Raw genomic sequence first — 25,527 nt, forward strand, 5'->3', positions numbered from 1 at the left:
TAAATTAAACCAAAATTTTAATGATGTTTCATTCTAAAATAAGAGTTAGTTCTTTGGATGAGACGCAAAGTAAAAACATTAGACGTATGAGAAGCCAAATTGTATGAACTATCGAGAGTAAACCGAATATAATTAAATCTAGGATAATAACTTTTTACTAGTATGAGATACCGATAAATCAGCAACAAACAGCTGTCACAAAACTAGCAAAATGTGGAAAAGAACATAAAAATAAACAAATATTTTCTCCTCAATAAACGTGATTCCTAAATTATATTTCTATTTTCATATTATGGAGTTATTGAGATACAGGGAACAACTTTTTTTTTACCCTTAAAAAGATTTTCTTTCCACTAACGATGTAATAATTTCACACCATCATGTTGAATACCTGCAATAAAAGGGTAACTATTTATAACAAACATAATCCGACAATCAGAAAAATAAAGCAAATAACTTGCTACCAGCATATTAAGAAATATATTTATTGCATACGGGTGCATATGAACCTAGTAAACCTTATATTTATATTAGGAAATTTATTAAAAATGTAATAATATTTAATTGCACATTGCATAACTAAAACGAGTTTAGGTTCGATGGATAATTTAAAGCTCATAAACTTCAAATCCTGACTCCAGCTCTAATTATGGTAAATAAATAAAAAAATTACATTGTAATTTATATAGTTTAAGAACTTTCTGAAACAAGATTCCACAACTTTTTTTAGGATAATTTTAGTTCCCAATATTTTCTCCTAGCTAAGTCCCTAAGTATTCTCGACATGACACGTGCTCTATCCATCTTTATCACTTTAAGAAACAACGTGAATTATTGTCACGTTGTTCACAAGTACTAAATTAACCAAAAAAGCCCCATGCACGTAAAACCACAACCCATCCCCAACAATAGGAACACAAGCAATTAACGTCATACAAGAATTAAACAACCTTAATCATTGCTAAATTGTTTGATTTTTGGTTATTCCTATAACACTTAACACATATAACCCTTTTCCTAGATTATCGTCCTGAAACACCAAGATTCTTCTATCAATGTATGTATTTTTTGCTTTTCATATATACCCTCTCTTTTATTGTCTTGCATTTCTTGAATTAGGTTAGAAATCTTCAATATTGTGAATTTGCACGTTTGTTATGTGTTAAAAGTTATCGAAATTCATGTGATTATATGTTTGAATTTGATGTTTGTATACATTGCACGGAGCTATGTACAATGAAGGGGGTTCAATTGAATCTCCTCGTCAAAAAATTATACTGCATAAATAGGGTAAGAATAATTCTTCTTTTTTTTTTTTTGCATATGTAAATTGCTGAATCCCTTGACAAAAATCAAATTCTAGGTATGACATTCTTACATTTTATGAATTCCCTTGTTAGCACTATTTGTATAGTGTGTTAATTGTTCTTGACACAACGCCCAGCGTACTGGGCTCGCCTAATAGAACTTTATGCAATTGTATGTAACTAACCTTGTAAATCCTCAAATTTTCTTAATAAATCGTTGACTATTCAAAATTACTTTTTTCTTAATCATAAATCATTAAGTTGAGAGTATTTTATGTCATAATTAAAATAAAATTTATTGCACGTTATCCACTAAGACTGCTATGATAGTTAATTTTAAATAAATCTTTCATTTAAAAAGTATTTATTTATTAACTTTTGTTTGTCTTTAATATATAATAGCCCGTAATTTTTTCATAATTATTTTTTTAAATATTATTTTTTTCACGTTTACGAGAAACAATACTTATTAATTTAATAGCTCAGTAAGCCAGTAACTATTTACAATTAATTAATTATCATGGTATTGTATGGTGAATTATGTGTCACTTTATTAACTTGTTGAAACTTAAAAATAAATGATGCTAGAGAATCATATTTAAATTGTGAATTATGTTTTTATATAAATTCTCTTTCAAATAGAAAGCATATTAAATTAAAGGAGTATTTTAAGAAAAATATCAAATTATAATATCGAAACTCTTTCAAGATTTATTACTCCTTAATTAAGAGATACATATAAGATTTTGTATCAAATACATTACTTTTGATGTTTGAGTTGTAACGACATTGCAGCCAATTTGCGATATATGTCATACTTTTTATATTATTCATAGTTGAATTATAAATTATAAATATTTTAAATAGATTATCTATTATAATTTTATGATTTTAATGTAATTTTTATAATTATTTTTTATGTTATACTATCTTAAAATTCTTGAAATTAATAAAATTTAAAGATCCATGGGACTTACGCCCCATGTCTCAGGGCTTACGCCTCGCCTCGTCTGAAGTAAAACGGCTCGCCTCACGCCCCCGCCTTTTAAGGGTTAATAAATAGTTTTTTTTTTTTTTTTAAATTTTAGAAATTACTCGGCCTCTTGCAGAAATGCAAGTTAAGGCTGCTTACAATAGACCCTTGTGGTCTGGTCCTTCGTGCACAGGGCTGCCCTTTACTGTAATCCGGTAAAGGTTTTTACTTTTCGTTTGGTAGTTAATATATCTTGCTTCTTGCTGTATTCTGATTGATGTGTTATATCTTTACTGGTATTGATTTTTGACTCTTTCTAATTTGTGTTGTGGTTTTACCTGATTATTTTTGTGTTGTAATGGGGTTTATATAGTTGACATGACAACACATAGTGTGGAATATAACATTGTTCTGTCTAATGTGAATGTAAGCAATGGTGATAATATGATGGCACCAAATTCAAATGGGAATTTAAAGGGCAAGAACAGTTTGGAGAGTGAGCTCGAATCGATACTTCTAAAGCAGCAACAGCAACATAATCGCTATTTAGTTGGTGAAAGGGAGAGGGATTTGAATATATCAAGAAGTGGTAGTGCTCCTCCTACTGTTGAAGGATCATTGAATGCTGTTGGAAGTTTGTTTAAGAATTCCAATTTAGCACAATCTAGTGGTAATAACAGTAACAACAATGGTAATTCCACTAGTAGTGAAATTTTGACAGAAGAACAAATTCGATCACATCCAGCGTACTTAGCATATTATTACTCAAATGTCAATCTTAATCCAAGATTGCCCCCACCATTGTTATCTCGAGAGGATTGGAGAATCGCTCAGAGGATTGAACAAGGTGGCAATTCATCCTTGTTCGCGATGCAGCCTGGTTTTCCTATACAGAGAGCAGAAAATGAAATGATAAATCTGAGGAAGACTGCTGCGAGGAATCTTTCACGAGGAACGTTGGAACCAAGCTCTGGAATTGGTGTAAGGAAAAAGAGTTTCGCGGATATAGTTCAGGTGATATCTCTTGTCTTGTGCTGGTATATTTACTCTCCTAGCATCATTTTATATCCAGATGTTTCCTATTTATTTCATTGATATCAATATTTACCTCCTTTTTTCCATGTTGATGTGTGCTTGTGACATTCTCCCTCCGTCCCAATTAATATAAATGACATCTTTCTGTAGTTAGAAACAGTTTTACTTTAAACTTTTCGTTTTACCCTTAATGAGATGATTTATGCCACACAAATATCTATCGCTTGTTTTAGACTACAAGTTTTAAAAAAGTCTTACTTTCTTACTTAAACTTTGTTCCCAGTCAAACAACATCATATAAATTGAGGTTTAGGGAGTATTAGCATTGTTTTTCTTTTTTGGTGCACATGGTACAACCCTATGTTGCTCGGACTTTTTTAAAATGTCGCTAGGTGCGTGTCAGACCCTCCAAAAGTAGTGTATTTTCGGAGGGTTCAACACGGGTGCGGCAGCATTTCGAAGAGTCCGCGTAATATAGGTAAAGCCTAGTGATCAAACAAAAAGTTCTTCTAGTGAGCAAGTAGTCCTCAAGTATCAGTTTTGTACTGCAATTTATGATAAATGCCATTTAATAATTTTCAGGGAAAATGCAGAAAAGTATTTAAAAAAAGGCTTTCAGTTTCTTTATTATGGAGAATTGGAGATACCATCAAATAGACTAACCATTTACTGATAATATGTCTGAAGATAGGAGTCCTATTAGAAGGAAGCATCAATAGCGACGAATTTTCTGTTGTCTTGTAGTTATTGATCTTCCAAACCAAGCTGCATGAATTTTCAGAAAAGACAGTCTCCTTCTCCTCCTCTACTTTACATGATACTTCTGAATTTTCCAACATCAAAATGAGATTTTATTTTTTCAGGAAGGACTTGACCAACCTGCATCCTCATCCGCTGATCTTTCACACTCTACAAGCACAGAAACCACAGAGGCACTGCATACCGGAAAAGCTCCCCCCGGCTTTTCTGGAGTGGAAAAAGTTCAAAATCCTAAGCCATGTCACCCTAACTCTTTCACATCTGCGATCGGTTCATCACAAAGGAGTAGAACACCTGAGCCTCATCCATTTAGAAAATCACCTAGTCCTCAGCTTTCAGTTGGCCACTGTGATGGAATTGACATTAACTCTTTATCTCAACTTCACTACAATGATAATATGCAGCAACCTTGGTTTCAAATTAGAGTATCAAACGGTTATAGGCAGGGTGATCACCAACAGTTTATGGAATACTGTGGAGCTGAAAAATTGGCTACAGCTTCTGAGTTTGCTGATCTTGTAAAAGATAAAGATGTTTTAAGGGACCATAATTCTACCTTCTACGTAGATGGACGTGCGAATTTCCTAAGGACATTAAGTCCTGAGTTTGTGAGTCAACAATCTAATGTCCAGCACCAAGTCAATAATTATCAAAATGTTGATTCTATGGAATATATACCTGGTGGATACAAATACAATCAGAAGGTGAACGTGGCATTGAATGGCAATCTTGGTAAGCTTTACTGCTCAATGATGATGTCTTGTGCAGTATATTTTGAATCCTAATGCTTTTATTGCTCACATTGTTCAAAAATCAGGTGCTCAGTTAAATGGTGTCAGCGCGAATGGACGCCATTTGAGGAGCGACAGCAAGGAGGCTACCCAATACCTACAGAAAACTTCTGTAGATAATTCTTCAAAGGGAAGAAATATGGTTGGAGCTTCTCATGGCAATACAGACTTAAAAGTTCTTGGAACAATTTATGCTGACACATCACTCCCGCAACAGAAGCAACAATATCCCTCGTCCTTTCTACATAATTGTTACAGCTTAAGGGATCAGTATCATTCGACTCATGCTCTTGGCTCAGGTATTATACCGTGTCAAGAAAATAAGTTAGCGAATTCATGGCATTCAGACAATGTTGCTGAAGGAAGGGTTGTTCCGTCTTTGCTGGACGATCTCAAGAACAATCCCAGGTCGTTGGATCTTTTGGATGTTCTCAATCATGTCGTTGAATTCAGGTGTGCGTAAGCTGCAGTTTGTATATACTTTGCTTATATCATATTTCTTTTTTACTCTTATTTTGCGTTGTGTTATTACTTAGTAAGGATCAGTATGGGAGTCGATTTATTCAAAAGAAGCTGGAAACTGCCACTGTTGAAGAAAAGATGAAGATATTCCCAGAAATTCTTCCTCATACTCACAGTTTAATGACCGACGTCTTTGGAAATTATGTCATTCAGAAGGTATCTTGTCATTTGTACTATCATAATACTATATTTTTTCCTTTTTAAGTGGACATTATCCGGATCTAGATGAACTTTGTATTTATGGTCATTTTTTAATAAATATATGCAGTTCCTTGAGCATGGAACGGAGAGTCAAAGAAAGGAATTAGCGATGCAACTTATTGGTCATGTTTTGCCTCTGAGTCTTCAAATGTATGGATGCAGAGTTATTCAGAAGGTTGATCCTTATGCTTTATTCTGTATAATTGCTTGGGCAAGTTCCAGATTGACATGAATACTTTGTTAGTAGCAAAATGTTCCTCTATATCTCATACATCATCTGAATTTTTTTTAGGCAAATTACTTTTATATATAGAGTTCAGCGTTGGTTTCTGTTGGGTGTTTATCAGTTATACTTGTTTCTATCGCCCTTGATAAGAAGGTGTTAATGTCGAGAATTAAGGTAGAAGGTTAGTAGGTAGTCGAGCGTTTTTCTGTTCCGTGTTTTTAGGGCTAGTCTGATAGTATCTTGTTCTTAGATCGCTAGTATTACTTGATGTTTTCTTACTATCTTCCGCTTCAGTTTCCTAGTATATTGCCATTGTTACTGCTTGTTGCTATTGCTTTCTTCCATCTATTTTTCTGGCTCTTAGATTATTGTTATTATCTTTTTGGCCTTTGTTGTTGTTATTGCTTGTTTCTATTGTCTCTTTTCATCTTCTTGAGTCGAGGGTCTACCGGAAACAGCTTCTCTACCTCCCCAGGGTAGGGTAAGGTCTGCGTACACACTACCCTCCCCAGACCCCACTTATGGGACTCCACTGGGTTTTTCGTTTTTGTTGTTGTTGTTGTTGTACTTGTTTCTATCACATCCATAGTCCGCAAAAGAGAGAGTATTATGTGGTTGGATTAATAGTTTATCATTTTGTCCTTTTTTTCTGGATTTCGGATTAAAACATACTATGTGATCACAGGCTTTGGAGGTCTTTGATGTGGAACTGCAGACTAAAATGGTTACAGAACTGGATGGCTATGTAATGAAATGTGTTCGTGATCAAAATGGTAATCATGTTATTCAAAAGTGCATAGAACATGTACCTCAAGATAGAATTCACTTCATTGTAGCTTCCTTCTTTGGGCAAGTTGTGTCTTTGTCTACACATCCCTATGGTTGCCGTGTAATTCAGGTACTGATCCGCTATCTTTTTAGTTCTTTGATTTGGCGTTGAGTTTCTTCAATCACTTTGGAATCTGTTAATTTTCAGAGAGTTCTTGAGCACTGTAACGACTCAGAGACACAAAAGATTATTATGGACGAAATAATGCAAGCTGTTGGCACTCTAGTGTTGGATCAGTATGGAAACTATGTCATTCAGGTATTCATCATTACTTGACATCCGACTCCTTCGCTAAATAAGTGATTCCAGTTTTGGATTTCATGTTCAGACTTCTATTTTCCGCTTAAGTGTTAGTAGTGCTTAAGAACTGTTGTTTACTTGACTACTAGCTATCAGTTTTTTAGCTTTTCGATTGCTGTCAAAAGTCTGCTGTAGATAGTCTGCAATTCTTATTTTTGTACTATAAATTAGTACTCTTCTGTTCTGAGTCCTGATTTACCCTTCCTCTTACTTGGTTAGCATGTACTCCAACACGGTAAACCACACGAGAGGTCTGTTATAATAGGCAAACTTACTGGACAAATTGTAAAGATGAGTCAGCACAAATATGCTTCTAACGTCGTTGAGAAGTGCTTGATCTTTGCAACGCCAGAGGAGCGTCAAATCCTGGTGAATGAGATGCTTGGTTCGACGCAAGAAAATGAGCCTCTACAGGTCTGTCACTATTCTTGATTTTCAGAGATTTTTGCACCATTCTATTCTGCATTTAGAAAAGAACAATGATGTTCTTCAATCATGATCACTTTAATTTTGCAATGTAGGCTATGATGAAGGATCCTTTTGGAAACTATGTAGTGCAGAAGGTTCTCAAGACATGTGATGACCAGAGCCGCGAGCTAATTCTTTCTCGCATTAGAATACACCTTACTGCTCTCAAAAAGTACACTTATGGGAAACACATTGTATCTCGCGTTGAAAAGCTCATCGCAACAGGAGGTCAGTACCCCCCTTGTTTTGGTACAATTATCTAGATATTTATATACTTACAATATCTCGGAAACAACCTCTCTACCTTCACAAGGTAGGGGTAAGGTCTGCGTACACACTACCCTCCCCAGACCCCACTCGTGGGATTTCACTTGCTATGTTACTGTTGTACAATGTCTCGCGCGTGCTAAACACTGTTCTTTAAGCAACTTCTAACGATCCTTGCATCGTCTTTTTCCAGAGAAACACGTTGCTTTATCTTCGAGTTCTTCTCGAGGCAATCAAGTTTTCGAGAATTGAAGACATTCTTTTTTTGTACAGCTGACAAAGGGTGGCATCTGACTTCTGCAAATTGTTTTTTGGCATTGCTTGTTTTAGGAGGCTGATAAATGGTTGTAAATAAGCAGCACTCCAATTTTGCTCCTGCCTAAATAAGTCTTTATAGTTTCCTTTCTTGAAATGTAAATGGAAAACCTGTAATTATTTTCACTGAGAGCTATGTTAGGGTAGAGAAATGAGGCAACTTATTATATAAATGTTTTTTTAACTATTGTAAATAAGTCTAACATTCATCAAGTTTTTGAGAAGCTGATACTTCTCTAGCATAAAAATTTTGAGGGTATTTTACTTAATGAAAACGTTGTTTATTTTTGTAATTAACTTAAGGTAAATATGTATTGGTTGGTGCATGTTTTATGTGTACTAGAATTGCTTCAATTTATGTTCTGAGCTCCACTTGGTTCAGAGTGTAGTACACTTGTACTAATTGGGTATCAGTCAATTTAGTAACTAGTCTGATATTGTTGAGTTTTTCCAGCTTATAAATTTTTAACTGAATAATTTGAATAAAATTTCAATTTAGTCAATTTGATTGATACTAAATGAGTTACTGCTTCCTTTCCATGATTTTTCCACTATAGTTTTTTTTTTTTCAAGAATGTTGTGACTATGCGTCCGTGAGCTGAGGGTCTATTGAAAATAGTTTTTCTACCTTCACAGGGTAGGGGTAAAACAGCTGAGGGTCTATTTTTTTTTTCAAGAATGTTGTGACTTTGAGTCCGTGAGCTGAGGGTCTATTGAAAATAGTTTTTCTACCTTCACAGGGTAGGGGTAAAACAGCTGAGGGTCTATTTTTTTTTTCAAGAATATTGTGACTTTGAGTCCGTGAGCTGAGGATCTATTGAAAATAGTTTTTCTACCTTCACAGGCCAGGGTAAGTTTGTTGTTGTTGTGATTATATGGGTTCATGATTGCATTAATTATACATTGCGTACTGGATAAAATTTCTAAAAAAAATAAAAACTAGCAGTATTTTTTGTTGTGGACCCTGTTAGGCTGCTGTGTAGTGTAAAAATCCCTAATTATATGCTCTTTTGGTTGGCTGCGTAACGAGAAAATAACAAATAGTTCAACTTATGTTTTGGTTCTATATAATATTGCCAATATTATATGCCCCATATTTTTCATGTATAATTACAAAAAAGTAAAATGTTCTCGGAGTCACTTAAACTTGTACCGAATTTTCATTCCGATAAATAAACTTATATATTTCCCATTTGAATACTCCAGCTCATAAATTAATGAATTAATAGACCCCTTTGACCGTTGACCATGTACATATGGTAATCACAATGCTGATGTGGCCAAAATGAGTGTCTATCACGCACGCAAAGAGCGTGCATTAGATGATTGTAACAAAAAAAAAAAAAACTAAAATACGAAAAGTAAATAAAAAAGGACCAAAGAAAGAAAATACATCCCACTTAATTACCTCTCTTTTCTTCCCCTTATTTTTTCTCGTCCCCTTCCCTACCCCAACCCACACACCTTATCTTCTTCTTCTTTTTTCAAATGCTTCTTCGTTCAAGCTTTCATGTCCATCATTGCTCACCATTTTTTTTTCTTTTTCTACTATTTTATGAGGATGATGTAGAAGAGTTTATAATTTCCGAAATCATAAATTACAAAGGGTTATTGAAGAAGTTGTCTTGTATTATAGTTGTTGGGGTTATGTACAGCCGATTTGGTGGTGCTACAATTAGTGGATTTGAGGTTGATTCTTTGATAATAGTGACGGCTCCAGTAATTTGTGATTCGTGAGTTTTTGTTTACTGATTTGGAGTTTTCAGAGAGAATTTTGAAAAAATAATGGGAGAAAAATAAAAATGATGATTAAACAGAAAAAAAACAGTGGTTCACGGTGGTGGTTTGGTGGAGCTGGTGTAGATTTTAAAGAGGAAAAAGAAAAAAAATATTGGTTTAAGGTTGAATGTGGTGATAAAACCATAAAACTGATATTGAAGGGAAAGAAGTAGACAGGGAGGCAGATGAGATGAGGCACCGATGGTAGAAAGCTAAGATGGAAGTTTTCAAAATTGATTAAAAAATTATAAAGTTGGCAAAATTAGTTTTTAAAAAAGGTGGGGCCCATAAATTACACGTGTCAAATAATAAAAGGCTAAGTATTTGGCATGTCATCCAAGTCAAGGCGATTGATACACACGCACAGTCGGAGATGTTTATTATTGCTCATTAGGTCAGGTAGAAGTGTTCAAATAAGACAAATATATGTTTATTTATCGGGTTGAAAATTCAATACAAATTTAAGTGACTCCGAGGCCATTTTGCCTTATAAAAATATGCATGACTACTTTTTATCTGCAAAACTAAAGCATTATTTGATTTCGATGTTCAACTCTACATGACTAGTACCAATCATAACTTATGCAAAGATTAATCTAGCATCCTTATTCCTCGAAAATAATTTTTATCCCAAATATTCATATTTCATGAAAGTCTTTTTCCCCTTTTAATAAAAAATAAATTTTTAAAAATATATTCTTGCCAAGAAGATCAAAAGTACCTCAAAATTAAAATTTTAGAGAAATTTTTTACCCTACCAAAGCAAAGGCCAGTCAGAGCCCGGAACTTAAATATTGTGTTTTTGGACTCAAAATACATAAATAGGTTAAAAAAAACTTAGTGACCTAAATATGTAAAACGCAGTTTTGAACCACGTTTTACCTTAACGTCCATTTGGGATGTTAATCTAAAACGCGTTTCAATACTGCGTTTTATCAGAACGCCTTTTGTAAACGTATTTTACTTGGAAGCTCATAAGACGGCTATGTAAAGCGCGGTTTATAAAAGTGCTATATGTAAAGCGCTTTTATAAACCGCGCTTTCTATATATAAGTACTCGTCCCCTTCCCTTTCCTCCCACGTTCTGGACAGAAAAACACCTCCCCCCCCNCCCCCCCCCCCATTTTTTAAAAAAGCTTCAGCCCCTCCCCCCCATTAACTCGATAAAAAATTCTAGTGGACACCACCTATCCCACAAAAACTAAAGAGTGTTGGTCCCACATCCTCGTCAAGCCTTCTATTGTTGTGGGTTGTTTGTTTCGGAGTCAAATTTTTAATTCTTCAATTTTACGAAAAATATAAATCGAGGTATTCCGATTTATTTTATGTCGAAAATCGTATAAATAATGCATATTAGTTGTTTTGAATGTGTTCCATATTGTTTTGTGTTTTTTTGCGATTAAACTGGTATGTTATTTTTATCCGGACTAAGATATTAATGTTCTAAAAAAATATGTAAAAATTGCGAAATCATTATTATTTGTAAATAAAAATGTTAATAAATTATTATTACTGTTTTATATGTATTTTTGTGAATGTTTTGTGATTAAAATGCATTTGTCGTTTTTTATCTAGTTTATATTATTTATTTGCTTAAAGACTAGTAATATAGTGCCCTTTTAGGATAGTAAAATGTAATACCTTTTAGCGTAGTAAAATGTGCTGCCTTTTTTTAGCGTAGTTTTCTTGTAGTTTAAGTATCTCCTATACTCAAAAATACGTCAAAATAAGTGATAGATCAAACAAAAACTCTGTCCAATTATAGTCAACGTATATTTGGTGCTACTGGGCCGCAAATATCGAGCCTGGAACCCATATGTGAATATTTAATAATTAAATATTGTATAATTGTAAAAATTAATTATTTAATTCAGCAAACTAACATATAAAATAATAAAACAACACATAGAGGAATTCAGGATAAATGGTGCTATTGGGCCGCAAATATCGAGCCTAGAACCCATATGTGAAATAATTAATTAATAAAAGTAATTATTTAATTTACAAACTAACATATAAAATTATAAAAAACTAACACATAGAAGATTAGGATATCTTGATGCTACTGGGCCGCAAATTATCGAGCCTGGAACGCCACATGTGAATATTTAATAATTAAATATTGTATAATTGTAAAATTAATTATTAAACATGTAAAATTATAAAACTAACATGTAAAATAATAAAACTAACACATAGAAGAATTTAGGATAAATTGGTGCTACTGGGCCGCAAATATCGAGCCTGGAACCCATATGTGAATATTTAATTATAAAAATTTATTATTTAATTTACAATAAAACATAATAAAATTATAAAACTAACATGTAATTATAATTGTTTTTTTAATTTTACAGTAAACGGCAATTGAGTGACGCTATTCATCTCGGACTCCAGCGATGAGCTATTGTCGTTACAGGGCGATCATAGGTTCGCCCACATATGGGAGAGAGAGTTATTGACCCAGACTCTCCACGTCAGGAGAGTGGACGACATGTGGGACTTTCTGCATGACAGAGTTCTCCATCTCCGTGTAGTCACACGCCTGCGGGAGACGGGTTTCTACAAGATTTTGGATATCGGGCGCCTGCAGCTCAATTGGTCTTTGGTCACGCCCCTAATAGAGCGATGGCGACCAGAGGCGCACACATTCCACCTGCCCATTGGCGAGGCCACCATCACACTACAGGACGTGGAGGTTTTATATGGCTGCCCGTTGACGGACTCCCTGTTGCTCTGCCGCATGGCATGAGAGAGATGACATGTGTGCAATACCTGGACATGCTGCAGTGGCTCACTGGTTTTCGGCCACAGGATGAGAATGTACTGGCTGGGACCAATCGTTTTCCGTTATCGACTATTCGAGAGTATTTGGAGTTATTGCACCCCGACATCACTAGCGAGATAGATGATCTGCATGTTTACCGGTATACAAGGTTACTGCTACTCCTTATGTTTGGAGGGGTCTTGTTCCCGAACACTTCGGGGAACCTAGTCAGCTTGAGATTTCCTCATCATCTTGAGCAGCTAGATGATTTACCCCAGTACAGCTGGGGTGCTGCTGTTCTCGGCTATATTGGCAGATTTGCCGGGCGAGCATGGTCACCCAGCGTGACGTTGCTGGATTTTTGCCGCTACCACAGGTGACAACATATTCGAATACTCGATTCATTTTAACATACCTAGTAAAACTATATCTTAAATTTTACGTTAACTTTTTATGTTAGGTTTGGGCCTGGGAGCGGTTCCTGCCATTGCAGCCACCTCTACCACCATTAGCTCCGGATGTACCACCTCTGTTTTTCCCTCTAGCTAGGAGGTGGGTTCTTCGGCGGGGATATACGCATGAGTACAAGGCTCGGCATAATCTCTCCTTGTGCAGGGATATCTTGGATTTGCTGGAGGGCGCACATGTAAATGTATATCTAAATTTACTTGTCATATCTTCACATGTGTTGTGTATCCTCACGCTTTTTGTTGTTACTTAATAGTTCATCTAGACGCCATACAGCGACGCGTTGATAGCTGGCTTGCCCGATTATTGCTCGGCCGGCCAACTTATGTGGGGCTCTTCCGTCCCGTTGATCTACCTTGATATTATGGAGCATCATTCCACCGAGCGGTTACTTAGCCAGTTTGGCCGTCTGTAGCTCGTATCGACACCGCCCACCTGGCAAACCACACATTACCAGCGGGATGATCGTTCTAGGGTGGACGATGCATATTTGGCATGGCTAGAGGAGCAGATCGATACTTGGGACCGGCGATCTGACCTGATTTTGCCCCCTTCATCGAGTCGGTCGAATACTGAGCATGATTATACGGGTTGGTACCACGGCGTTACCCGACATTTTGTCGGGAATCCCATTCATCGAGCTGGCGGTCAGTACGTTCCATACGCTGGGAGGCACGAGGCACTAGTATGTTATTTGGTATTCTTACTTGTAACTGTGACACATCGTTCCGTAATTTATATTTTACATGTTGTGCAGGCTATTGGCCTACATTTATTCCATCAGTTGGGACTGCAGATGCAGCAGCATGCCGGCGAGGGAGCGGCCATTTTGCACAAGTATGGCCAGCAGGTTACAGAGCTGGCTGCCGAATACTGCATTGAGCCAGAGAGGACGAACGCTTAGTGCACGTCCCTGCTTATGTTGTGCCAGGTCACTACCATCGAGGTAGGACTGTTCCATGAGCGAGGGGAGCACGAGGTAGGGATGTCCCACGAGACAGGGGTGCTCCACGAGGCAGGGCTGTCCCACGAGGTCGTGGGGGCCAGCGAGGAGGTGGTCCCCAGCAAGGGGGCGTTGAGGCACCTGTTTAGGATGTTGGAGCTGATCTTCCAGGTGACCTCCATCAGCCAGACGAGCATCACGGTCCATGATATGTGACGCCATACCTACCCAATTGATCCATTTCTTGGGATCCTGGCTAATGTACCAGGACAAAGCATCACCGGTAAGACTCCTCATGAAGAGTTTTATCCGGATCTTCTCGTCCTTCCCGACTCCGACAAGCTTGTTGCAATAGGTCCTTAGATGGACTTTAGGAGCGCCTGTGCCATCAAACATCTCGAATTTGGGAGGTTTGTACCCCTCTGGCAGTTCTACATCTGGTTGTATGCATAGGTCTTCATAGTTTAACCCTTCTATTCCTTTCCGCCTTCGACACCCTGAACCCGGCTTGTCAATTTCTTGAGTTCTTCAGCTATGTTCTTAATGAGTTGGTCTTTCTCTGAGGATTCTGGTAGATAGGAAGTGGGCTGAGTAGAGTGAGGTACCGTTTTCACATATATAGGGTTGTTCTGATCAGTGCTAGGGACTTGGGTGTAGTGATGGTCGTTGGTTGAGTTTTAAGGGTCGGGGACGGGTTGTGGTGTGTTTTGGGGAATGGGGTAAGTGGCGGTTGGTGGGTACACTGATGTGGGTGTTGTGGTGGGGTTGGTATTGGTAAGGGATTGAGATTTTGCGGTGGGGCTGTGTATTGATGTGGTGCAGGAAGGTTTTGTGGATATTGATTTGGTGTGTTTTGGGGAGGTACTGGGTTCTTTGTGTTTTGCTGATTGATATCAGGGACATTCAGGGGAGTGATAAGTTTGCCAAGTTTCGAACCTGCTATAGCTCCCCTTGTAGCTCCAGTATCTTTTGTTCCAATCTCAGAACTAGATCATTTGGTGCCGGCGTACTCCAACTGTCAGAAATTTTATGCGTTCTCAACATTCTCCTTTCGAATACCACTTAAGTCATCCATTTTTGTTTTCCCTTTGCTTTTTGTATTTCTTGGAGGAGGAGGAGGAGGAGGGCCTCTAGATCTGGTATGATATGCTGACGATGCCAGTATGAGTGAACCAACCTAAGGGGATGGGAATAATTAAAAATAAAGAAAAACAAAAAGGTAACAAGTTAGTGGGGATTTTAAAATGTTGCAGTATTTAAATGCGTATTGCGGGAATGTAAATTCGCGTCCTAATTTAGGAGCCTCGTTGTGCCCGAGGTAGGCCTAGCGACAAATAGATTTGGAGAACTTAGATGCCAACAAATGCCTCATCTCATAATATAAAATAGACAAATCCCAAAACGACACTAAGATAATAGGAAAAGATAAGTTACTACTGGCACTTGGCCTTATTACATTTTAGGAAAGCAAGTAAATCTAGACTATTTGGTCCCAGAAAGACCTTCCCCAGATTCGATCTTCCTGACTCCATCGTATAGGTTCCCCAGCTCGCGCAGTCCCAGCAGCAGGTAGGCTCTAGCCAAATGTCCTCCTTCAGCTCCTTTAGCGTTCTGGCAATCCTCAACCCTCTTTATGACTTTACCTTCCAGCTCCACTATTCCGCGCTCACTTCCTATTGGAAGTGACTGTTATTTCTTTCCATTCCTCGATCAACCTCACATTCCTCTCATGTATTTTTCGGTGCTCATTCTCATAGTCGCGGACCCTCTTGCGCAGCCTGTTTGACTTGAGCTTCAGCTTCTTCGTCTATGATCCTGTTCCCTCGCCCGGCTCCTGGCATCACCATTCCTTTTAGATTGTCTTCTAACCAGGCCAGGTAGAGAGGTTTGCACCCTGCATGATACCTGTCGGGCTCAATGGTGCTCTTTTCCATGATGATTTTGCAGTGCCACATGTGCTGGGCTTGGCACTTGTAAGGGACGTCGTCGTCTTGAAAGTCTGCTCTGAAATAACTCATCTTGGGAACCCTTGGCACAACCTGTTTCCTGCCTGCTTGCCTCATAACTCGGATAGGGATATAAGGGTATATCCCTCTCAACCCAATTAGCACCAGGTGTGGAGCATCTCTGGACCTGATGATGAATTCGTCTGTCGGGAACCATTCAAACATCCATTGCACTTGCTCCTCAGTCAGATTGTCGAAGAATTTCACCCACTCCTTGGAATTCTCCGGCTGAGCAAACCTATCCGGAATGTAGGTCGTCCGCTTAGGGTGATGGAAGGCAATATGTTCATTCCAAGCCCTTTGCGGAAATTCTTGGCGATACTGGCCCCTTTGAAGATGTTCTAGCAACCACAACTGCAGCAACAAGTTACAACCCTCGAAATGCTGGACCCTCTTTGACAGTGCTCCAGAGCCCTGTAGATGTCGGCTATGATCATGGGGACTATGGTGTATGTCTGTCCATTGATCCCCTCCATCAAAGTCTTGGCGACCATGGCCAACCTAGTGTGGATTCTTTCCTTTTTCATTGGGAACACTATCAGGCCCAGGAAGCATACAATGAACATGAACACTCTGCGGTGGATATGGCCCAGAGGAGCGAGAGAGATCTCGTCATGGTAAGTACGGAAGGACTTGTTATGGCCGTAACTCTCATACAGATACTCGAAGGGTATGTGTGATTCCTTCAGGCATCTCAAGTCAGCATTTTTCTTCAACCCCATCATCTTTAAGAACCCTTTGCCAGTACAGTTTTTTGGCACCAATAACCCGGGGCTATCCCAAGTCAAACCCGCAAGCCCTTCGATTTCCTCTAGAAGTGGTGTCATTTTTATTCCGCCAAAACGAAACACCGCCCTTTCACTATCCAAGAATAAAGTGGCAGCCTCGATCAACTTCTTGTTTGGCTCAATGTCTAGCAGGGAAGGCAAGTTACCCAGGTACTTTCTTACATGTTTTTTGTCACTTGAGGAAAGGTCCTCCCACCAATCTAACAGCAATGACGGGATGTTGCTAACCATACCGAATCTGGGGACCTCTGATCGCGGCCTTCTCAACACTACATAATGGTAGGAAGAGTGGGTAGCAATAACTAATACCCGAATAGTGGATCGGGGTCGAATTTCCACAGGGAGCTTGGAATGGAGTTGTATTGCCGGTTTAGTTTAGAATTGCGTTTGTACTTCTAATTGCACTCCTAACATTTTTGGGGGTTTTTATATTTAAAACTACTTTTGTAATCTAAGGATTAAAGCTAAATTGTGCTAAGGAAATATTGCTAAGTTGTGCTTGATATAGGAAAAAGGCACTAGGATTGTGACACTACCTAGGTGGCTAGCTAACGGGTAGAAGCTACTAAGGGGAGATTGATAAATCTGGGTTTAGTGCTATAGCTGTTACACAATTGCACTCATTCTCACACCTCTCGGTAGAGAAAACGATTTTGCCCAATTGACTCTCTCGAGACCAATTAGGTAGGCCAATTAGACCGGGCAACTAGGGCTCAAGTAGGGTAGTTACTCTTTCGAGGTTTAACCCGTTAATTGGGACTACCATTCTCATGGGTCCATCCCAACTCCTTGTTAGGTTAACTTTTAGGGTCATATGACTCTCTCTCTCAAGAAGAGTTAGACCCACTAAGCCTGAATTCATGTTTGCAACCACAAATTCTAAATTGAAACACAAAATCAACCCAAATAACAAATACCCAATCTCAATCTCACCCTAGAATGCAACACCCATTAACTAACCACGCTAGGGTTGAGCCACAACCCTAGCTAATGGGTTTAGCTAGACATAATTAAAGAAGAAACAGTAAAAATAGATGAAATGAACATAATAATTGATTACTAATTAAAATCTATGATATTCAAGAGTAAAATTGCCAAAATAGGCTACAAAATACTTCTCACGAGCGCAGCTCTCATTCAGCAGCTAAAACATCACTAAAAATGTCAAAAAGATCTATTTATACCGAGCTAGAAAATCTGGACAAAAATGCCCCTGCGGGGTAGGCGCGGACCGCGCAAAAAGGGAGCGTGATCGCGTTAGCTCTTTGACTCTTGAACTCTGTTCTCTGAAGTTGGGACCGCGGACCGCGCAGAAATGGAGCGCGGTCGCATTTCAGGACGGGCGCAGACCGCGTAGAAATGGAGCACGGCCGCGTGGCAGTACTTTGGCAAAAATACCATCTCTCTGAATCTCATATACGTGGACCGCGCAGATTGCCCTTGAATGTCCTAGTCTCTGAATCTCCTAGCGCAGCCGCGTGGTAAAACAGTGCGGTCCGCGCTAGGTCCTCTTGTTCCCCACTTCAATTGGTCTTTGACACTTGGCAGGTTTCACTCCGTTTTGAGCCGATCTTTGACATTTGTCATCTTGTCGCTCAAACCTGCAATCAAGTGCAACTTGTAAGGATTTTGGGATTATTTTGTGGTAATTCATAACAAAAGCAATAGCAAGTAGGGTATAATCATGTTAAAATCCTAACTTATCAGCAACCAAAGCTTGAAGATACTCAAGAAGAACCGGAAGAAGACCTGTATAATGTTCAATTGATTGTGGAAGAGAAAGAGATAATGCTGGAACTGGAGAAATGGGCTACAATACAGGAGAAAGTCCTTAGACAGAAGTCCAAAGCTGTTTGGATCACACATGTTGATTCAAATTCTAAGTTCTTCTATGCTCAACTCAAATCTAGGCATTCTAGGAACAACATTACAACTATATATAATGAGCATGGAGTAAAACTAACAGATCCTAAGCAAGTACAACAAGAATTCATAGCATTTTTTCAATAGTTGTTGGGAAGCAGAGCACAAGAAATACCATGTTTGAACACACACATTGCCAAGGATGGTCCTTGCTTGCGAGGGAACAACAAAAGTTGCTGATTTAACCTGTCACAAGGTTAGATATTCTCCAAGCACTGAACGAACTACCAAATGATAAGGCTCCAGGGGTGGATAGTTTTAATGTAGAATTCTTTAAAGAATATTGGAATGTTATAGGGGAGGATGTAAGTGAATTTGTCTTATAGTTCTTTGAATCTTAGAAAATGCTAAGGGAGGCCATTTTAATAGATGGTGGAATCACTCGAAAAGTTTATGGTAAAGAAAGGAATGAGATAGGGTGACCCCATGTCCTCATATTTATTTGTCTTGTTCATGGAATACCTCAACATATCCTTAAAACAGTTGCAGCATAACACGGACTTCAATTATCACCCCAGATGTAGTAGAATGAAGCTGGTGCATATCTGCTTTGCTAATGACTTGCTCATGTGTTGTAGGGCTAACAGAATTTCCATACAGTTGGTGATTCAAGCTTTCAACCACTTCTCTAATGTGTTTGGCTTGAAGGCAAACTTGGACAAGAGCTCACTATACATCTCTGGTATCTCATAAGCATTGAAGGAGCAAATTCTAAATGAAATGCAATTTGCATTGGGTCAGTTGCATTTCAAATATCTGGGTGTACCCCTCTCATCCAAGAAGATCACCATACAACAATGTATGCCAATTCTGGAGAAAATGATCTCCAAGATCAGGTGTTGGACTACCAAATTTCTATCTTATAGTGGGAGAGTACAACTGATCAAGAGTGTTCTCTTTGAAATGCAAACATATTGGGCCCAGATCTTTGTGTTACAAAATAAAGTAATACAACTAATCACCAGCATTTGCAGAACCTTTCTATGGACTGGGAGTTGTGAAGCTTCAAGGAAAGCATTGATCTCATGGGAATCATTATGTATGCCAAGGGCTGCAGGAGGTCTAAAGTTGATAGATTTCAATCTCTAGAATAGAGCAGCTATCTGTAAGTTATTGTGGGCAGTTACCTCAAGGAAAGAGTCCATATGAGTGCAGTGGATACATGGATTATACATAAAGAATAAAGATCTAACTACTATGAAGACCCCCTCCCCCCTACAAGCATGCTAGCTTGTGAGGAAAATCTATGATGCTAGGAGCTGGTTTGATGATATGGACTTCATGGTGGAATTATAAAAATACAGCACTGAAGGCGGATTTAGCATAAAGAAAGCTCATCTGTCCTTCTAGCCACAATATCCGAAGATACCATGGAAACACCTCACTATGGGGGCAAGACAATTACCCATACATCAATTCATTTTATGGCTAGCCATTAGACAAAGACTAGCCACTGTTAATAGACTAGAGAAATGAGGGATAAATGTCCCTAAGGATTGTGTGCTATGTTCAATGGGGGTCACAGAAACATTAGTGCATCTGTTCTTTGAATGTAGCTATGCAAGACACATTTGGACCTCTTTACTAAGGTGGATGGGTGAAAATAGACAACCCAAGGCATGGAATGAGGAAGTGCAATGGATGTCCAAGAGAAGTCGAGGAAGCAAAGATAGAGCAGAAATACTAGCATGGTTGTTTACTGCAACTGTCTATCACATATGGAGTGAACGAAATGCTAGAAGATTCCATAATAAAAGGCATGAAAGTCACCGCAGGCTTAGAGAAATTGTTCTCCAACTACACATCAGATGACAGAGTTATAAGAAATGGAGGAAGATATTAGAAAGTTTAAACAGTAATCCTAGCTTAGAGTAGTTGGTATGTTTGTGAATACAAATAGTGAATGCTCTTAGATAGGTAGGAATAAAGGTGGCTAGTTCTAGAGCCAACCAGAACTAGAGGATGTACATATATACAAATGGTTGAATAAAAAAAATATCAATGACTTTTGTAACAACAAAAAAAAAAGTGATGTTTGGATGATAATGACAAAGCCGAATTACCATCCATGAAATTTATTCGATAATATTGAATACACGACTAAATTGTCAATTAAAGAAATTAAAGTGGGTTTTTTGTTTATTTTGGAAGTGCTAGGATTGACTAGATGAATTAATTTAATCATTTTTTGTGGCTTATCTTTTTCCAATTTTTATTAAGTTGGGTAGAGAATTGTTTTACTTGGGGTTTTTTTTTTTTGGGGGGGGGGTTGGGGGGGGTTGGGGGGTGGGTGGGTGGAGGAGGAGAAGATGAATGGAATCTGGAGAGGACTAATCCTGATTCCCGTAATATGCCATCTCTCCAATACTAAGCTTCCATGAAGAAACGAGAAGAATAAACAAAAGCAACTCTCCTTAACTTAATTAATTAATTGCAATATATAATCAGAATAGTCCTTAACTTAATTAATTAATTGCAATATATAATCAGAATAGTCCTATCCGTCTCACAATCTCACTGATGTCTTCCTTCCGATATTATTATTTTTATTTTAAAAAATTGGAGTCAATAGCATGATTATTTTTTACAGAACAATTGAAGAATTGGAAAATTGTATAAAAACTCCGGCAAGCAACATATGGATGTTCATATCTTAAGCATAATATTTTAAAACTTCTTAACAACAGAAAAATATAAGTGAAAAAAGATTAATTAATCGTTAGTTCCCTTGATCCGAAATTGATGTTTAAACCTCTCAATATCTCCGATCCTTCAAATGCCACTAATTAAGATTGTGCGATAATTATATGTCCATAAGTTTAACGATGGCTTAACTTTAAGCCTAACGTACGGCAGATAATGATGGACAAATCTCTCTTCTAATACCATACTGCTTCCACATAATCAATATTAGTGTTTTGTGCTAATCCTACTTAAAGCCTAACGCATTTAGATTTTCACCAAATAAAAAAAATATGGATTTTCTCCAAATGGCTACTTCTAGTTAGGGGTGTCCATGGTTCGGTCCGGTTGGTTATTTTATAAAATATATACCTGTATGGGTCAGAATCCGACCCCACGATAATTAATGAGGCTAATCCCGTCTTAAGCTAATTCATGATTAATTAGTGGCACGACCACTCAGAATTGACGATGTTCAACCCGCATCTGGCTCGATCAGCAAGGCCATGGCCTATCCGCCATCATAAAGGCGAGATCCCAACGTGGTCACGGCCACTTATTGCCAGCTCACGAAGCCCACAGCTATAAATACCAAGAGAGGGAACCCTAGAAAAGGAGCTTCTTCTTCACCACTATAGAGGGAGAAAAAAGAGACAACGATACCCAAAAATTGGGGTCAAAAGGCACATCACTGTAAGGCTCTGAACCTTTTCATGGAGAGGCAGACCAAACCAATATTATCAATAAAGGCTTCTAATGTTTCTCCCCCTAACTCTGAATACTTATTTTCGTCTTCTTCATTTGTTCCAACGGATTATTACGATTTGCTATGATTTTTCCGTGATTTATTTATATTGTTTTATACTCATAAGGTTTGTAATAACTTTTGAGGCAAACAATCTGGCGCCGTCTGTGGGGATTTCCTAGCAAAATTGCTTAGTTCTTCCCTGGACCAAAAGAAAAGAAACGCCAAACTCGAAGTTGAACTCGAAGATCTCAAATCAAGATCTAAGTCCTCTCTCTCTCTCCGATCTCAGATAGTGCAAACAAAAAGAAGAAGCCTCCACCCCCCCCCCCCTAAGGGGAGGTCTCTGCAAGGCATCTCCTACAGCCCTGATACGAGCTCCGGTTAGAAACCGGCACGGAGATATATCGAGCCGAGAGTCGCCTCATGACAGCCTATATACCCTGGTTGGGAAGACAACGGATGAGCCGCTCAAGGTCTCGAATCCAAACCGAACTTCGGCACTCAATACCCACAATATGGGACTCAGGCCATGAGCCTTTGTCATCAAGATCGACAAAGTTTAACAACAGTGGAACTGGGACTCAGGCCATGAGCCTTTGTCATCAAGATCAACAAAGTTTAACAACAGCTGAACTGGGACTCAGGCCATGAGCCTTTGTCATCAAGATCAACAAAGTTTAACAACAGCTGAACTGGGACTCAGGCCATGAGCCTTTGCCATCAAGATCGACAAAGTCCAACAACAGTTGAACTGGAAATCAAGGCTATGCGCCTTCGCCAATAAGTTCAACTACGGTTGAACCAAAATTCAGGCTATGCGCTTTCACCAGTAAGTTCAACTACAGTTGAACCAAGATTCAGGCTATGCGCCTTCGCTAGTAAGTTCAACTACGATTGAACCAAGATTCAAGCTATGCGCCTTCGCCAGTAAGTTCAACTACGGTTGAACCAAGATTCAGGCTATGCGCCTTCGCCAGTAAGTTCAACTACGGTTGAACCAAGATTCAGGCTATGCGCCTTCTCCAGTAAGTTTTGAACCAAGATTCAGGCTATGCNGGAACGTCGAAGATCTCAAATCAAGATCTAAGTCCTCTCTCTCTCTCTCCGATCTCAGATAGTGCAAACAAAAAGAAGAAGCCTCCACCCCCCCCACCCCCCCTCCTAAGGGGAGGTCTCTGCAAGGCATCTCCCACAGCCCTGATACGAGCTTCGGCCAGAAACCGGCACGGAGATATCTCGAGCCGAGAGTCGCCTCAAGACAGCCTATATACCCTGGTTGGGAAGACAACGGATGAGCCGCTCAAGGTCTCGAATCCAAACCAAATCTCGGCACTCAATACCCACAATATGGGACTCAGGCCATGAGCCTTCGTCATCAAGATCGACAAAGTTTAACAACAGTTGAACTGGAACTCGGGCCATGAGCCTTCGTCATCAAGATCGACAAAGTTTAATAACAGTTGAACTGGGACTCAGGCCATGAGCCTTCGTCATCAAGATCGACAAAGTTTAACAACAGTTGAACTGGGACTCAGGCCATGAGCCTTCGCCATCAAGATCAACAAAGTCCAACTACGGTTGAACCAAAAATCAGGCTATCCCCTTCACCAGTAAGTTCAACTACGGTTGAACCAAGATTCAGGCTATGCGCCTTCGCCAGTAAGTTCAACTACGGTTGAACCAAGATTCAGGCTATGCGCCTTCACCAGTAAGTTCAACTACGGTTGAACCAAGATTCTGGCTATGCGCCTTCACCAGTAAGTTCAACTACGGTTGAACCAAAATTCAGGCTATGCGCCTTCACCAGTAAGTTCAACTACGGTTGAACCAAGATTCAGGCTATGCGCCTTCGCCAGTAAGTTCAACTACGGTTGAACCAAAATTCAGGCTGTGAGCCTTCACCAGTAAGTTCAACTACGGTTGAACCAAGACTCAGGCTAAGTGCCTTCGTCATTAAATCAAGGCTATACGCCTTCACCATTGAATCAAGGCTATGCGCCTTCGCCAAGAGGTTCAAATACAGTTGAACCATGACTCAGGCTACGCGCCTCCAAAACTGCATCAAGCCCATGCGCCTTCGCCAGTAAGTTTAGCTACGGTCGAACCAGGACTCAGGCTACGCACCTTCGCCATCAAACCCAACGAGTTCAACCTCGCCTGAACCATAAGACTAGACGCCCTCGTCCTCAAATCTAACGAGTTCAACCACAGTTGAACCAGGGCTCGGACCAAGCGCCTTCATCACTGAACTCAGCGAGACCCAACCTCCAACGAAGCGAGGCGCGGGTTAGGCCCCCACGCCTTTCAAGTAAGTACTCCCAACTCAAATTAAGATTGGGGACACGTAAAGTCCGGCCCCGGACAAACTACAAGGCCGCGCTTCTGTAGGCGTAAAAGACGCAATATCCCCTACGGTCGGTGTGGACCCTCTCCTCGCTTCCAGCGAGAATGACGTTAGCATAGCCGGGGATGACCCCCTGTCCCCGCAGTCGAGACATACCAATCTCCCCCATTAATGGGGCTTCATCCACCTGATCCTCCCCACCATCGGCGGTGAAATCAGTCATCGGAACTCCGGGCAGAGATACTATCTCGTCAACCGATGGAGCTTCGCCGGTCTCCACCAGTTCGGCACCGCCCATCACCGGAATTGGCCCCTCGGTCACCTGTGAATTAACCGGAAGGTCCGTCGGAAGAACATTTTGGGAAGAAATGCCTGCCATTGTTGATACAATAACGAGAAAGAAACGAAGTTCGGGGGACGAAGACGAAGGTGAAACAACAATAAGAAAATCTTCTTCAGAATCTCTCTCAGACAAGCAATAAGAATATGAAAAATGAATGCCTCAGCCTTTATTTATAGGCAATACAAGTGGCCCTCATGCATCCCAACAGCCACCATTAACTACATGACCAACCGCACGCCGGTTCAATTCCATAGGAATGTGCGTCATTATGACAGGCTCCATAAAGCAGCCTTACAATCACCCGTCGGCGTCTCGCCCTCGAAATGGTCATAACGACCTATGAATGCCGAGGAGGTGCTCCTTGCGCCCTAGAAATTTTTTGACACCACCGAGCACGTGTCAAGCGTGCCCCCATTCCCCTCGGCCGCACAACATACGACTCGTCCGCCATGGTCGACGGGTATGCATCCAAAGCAAACGTAAGGATCAGAGCACAATGCAGCTCGACCTCACTCGAAGTAAGTTAAAAGGTCAAGCGCCTTCGCCCAGGAGGAGAGTTCGACCTCGATCGAACGATGACTTGATAGCCCATAACAGGATACTAATATTCTACAAGGCTAAGGGCCATCGCCAAAAAGAAGTCGGCCTCGACCGAAGCAACAGTCGACATCCCCATCCGTGTTTCTCAAAATACAGCCAATGGAATCCACTCATCGAGCTCGGCCAAGGCCCGACCTCAATAA

The 25,527-nt window shown here is 39.5% G+C and overlaps 1 protein-coding gene across 2 annotated transcripts; it reads left to right on the forward strand.

Annotated features, from left to right (window-relative positions):
- The first annotated feature begins 891 nt into the window (after positions 1 to 891).
- LOC109244779 (pumilio homolog 4-like) lies at positions 892 to 8,265 on the forward strand. Of its 2 annotated transcripts, XM_019411921.1 has the most exons (11): positions 892 to 1,057; positions 2,712 to 3,294; positions 4,179 to 4,806; positions 4,892 to 5,318; positions 5,402 to 5,543; positions 5,656 to 5,763; positions 6,500 to 6,712; positions 6,791 to 6,901; positions 7,163 to 7,357; positions 7,465 to 7,639; positions 7,872 to 8,265. In XM_019411921.1, the coding sequence occupies exons 2-11, from the start codon at positions 2,725 to 2,727 to the stop codon at positions 7,928 to 7,930; spliced, it is 2,628 nt and encodes an 875-aa protein (XP_019267466.1). In that variant the 5' UTR covers positions 892 to 1,057; positions 2,712 to 2,724; the 3' UTR covers positions 7,931 to 8,265. The 2 variants fall into 2 exon arrangements, with proteins under 2 accessions (XP_019267466.1, XP_019267464.1); XM_019411919.1 differs by lacking the exon at positions 892 to 1,057 and having other exon boundaries at positions 2,421 to 3,294.
- Positions 8,266 to 25,527: the final 17,262 nt, after the last annotated feature.

This window comes from Nicotiana attenuata, unplaced genomic scaffold, assembly GCF_001879085.1.
Source record: "Nicotiana attenuata strain UT unplaced genomic scaffold, NIATTr2, whole genome shotgun sequence".
NCBI classification, from domain to species: Eukaryota; Viridiplantae; Streptophyta; class Magnoliopsida; order Solanales; family Solanaceae; genus Nicotiana; species Nicotiana attenuata.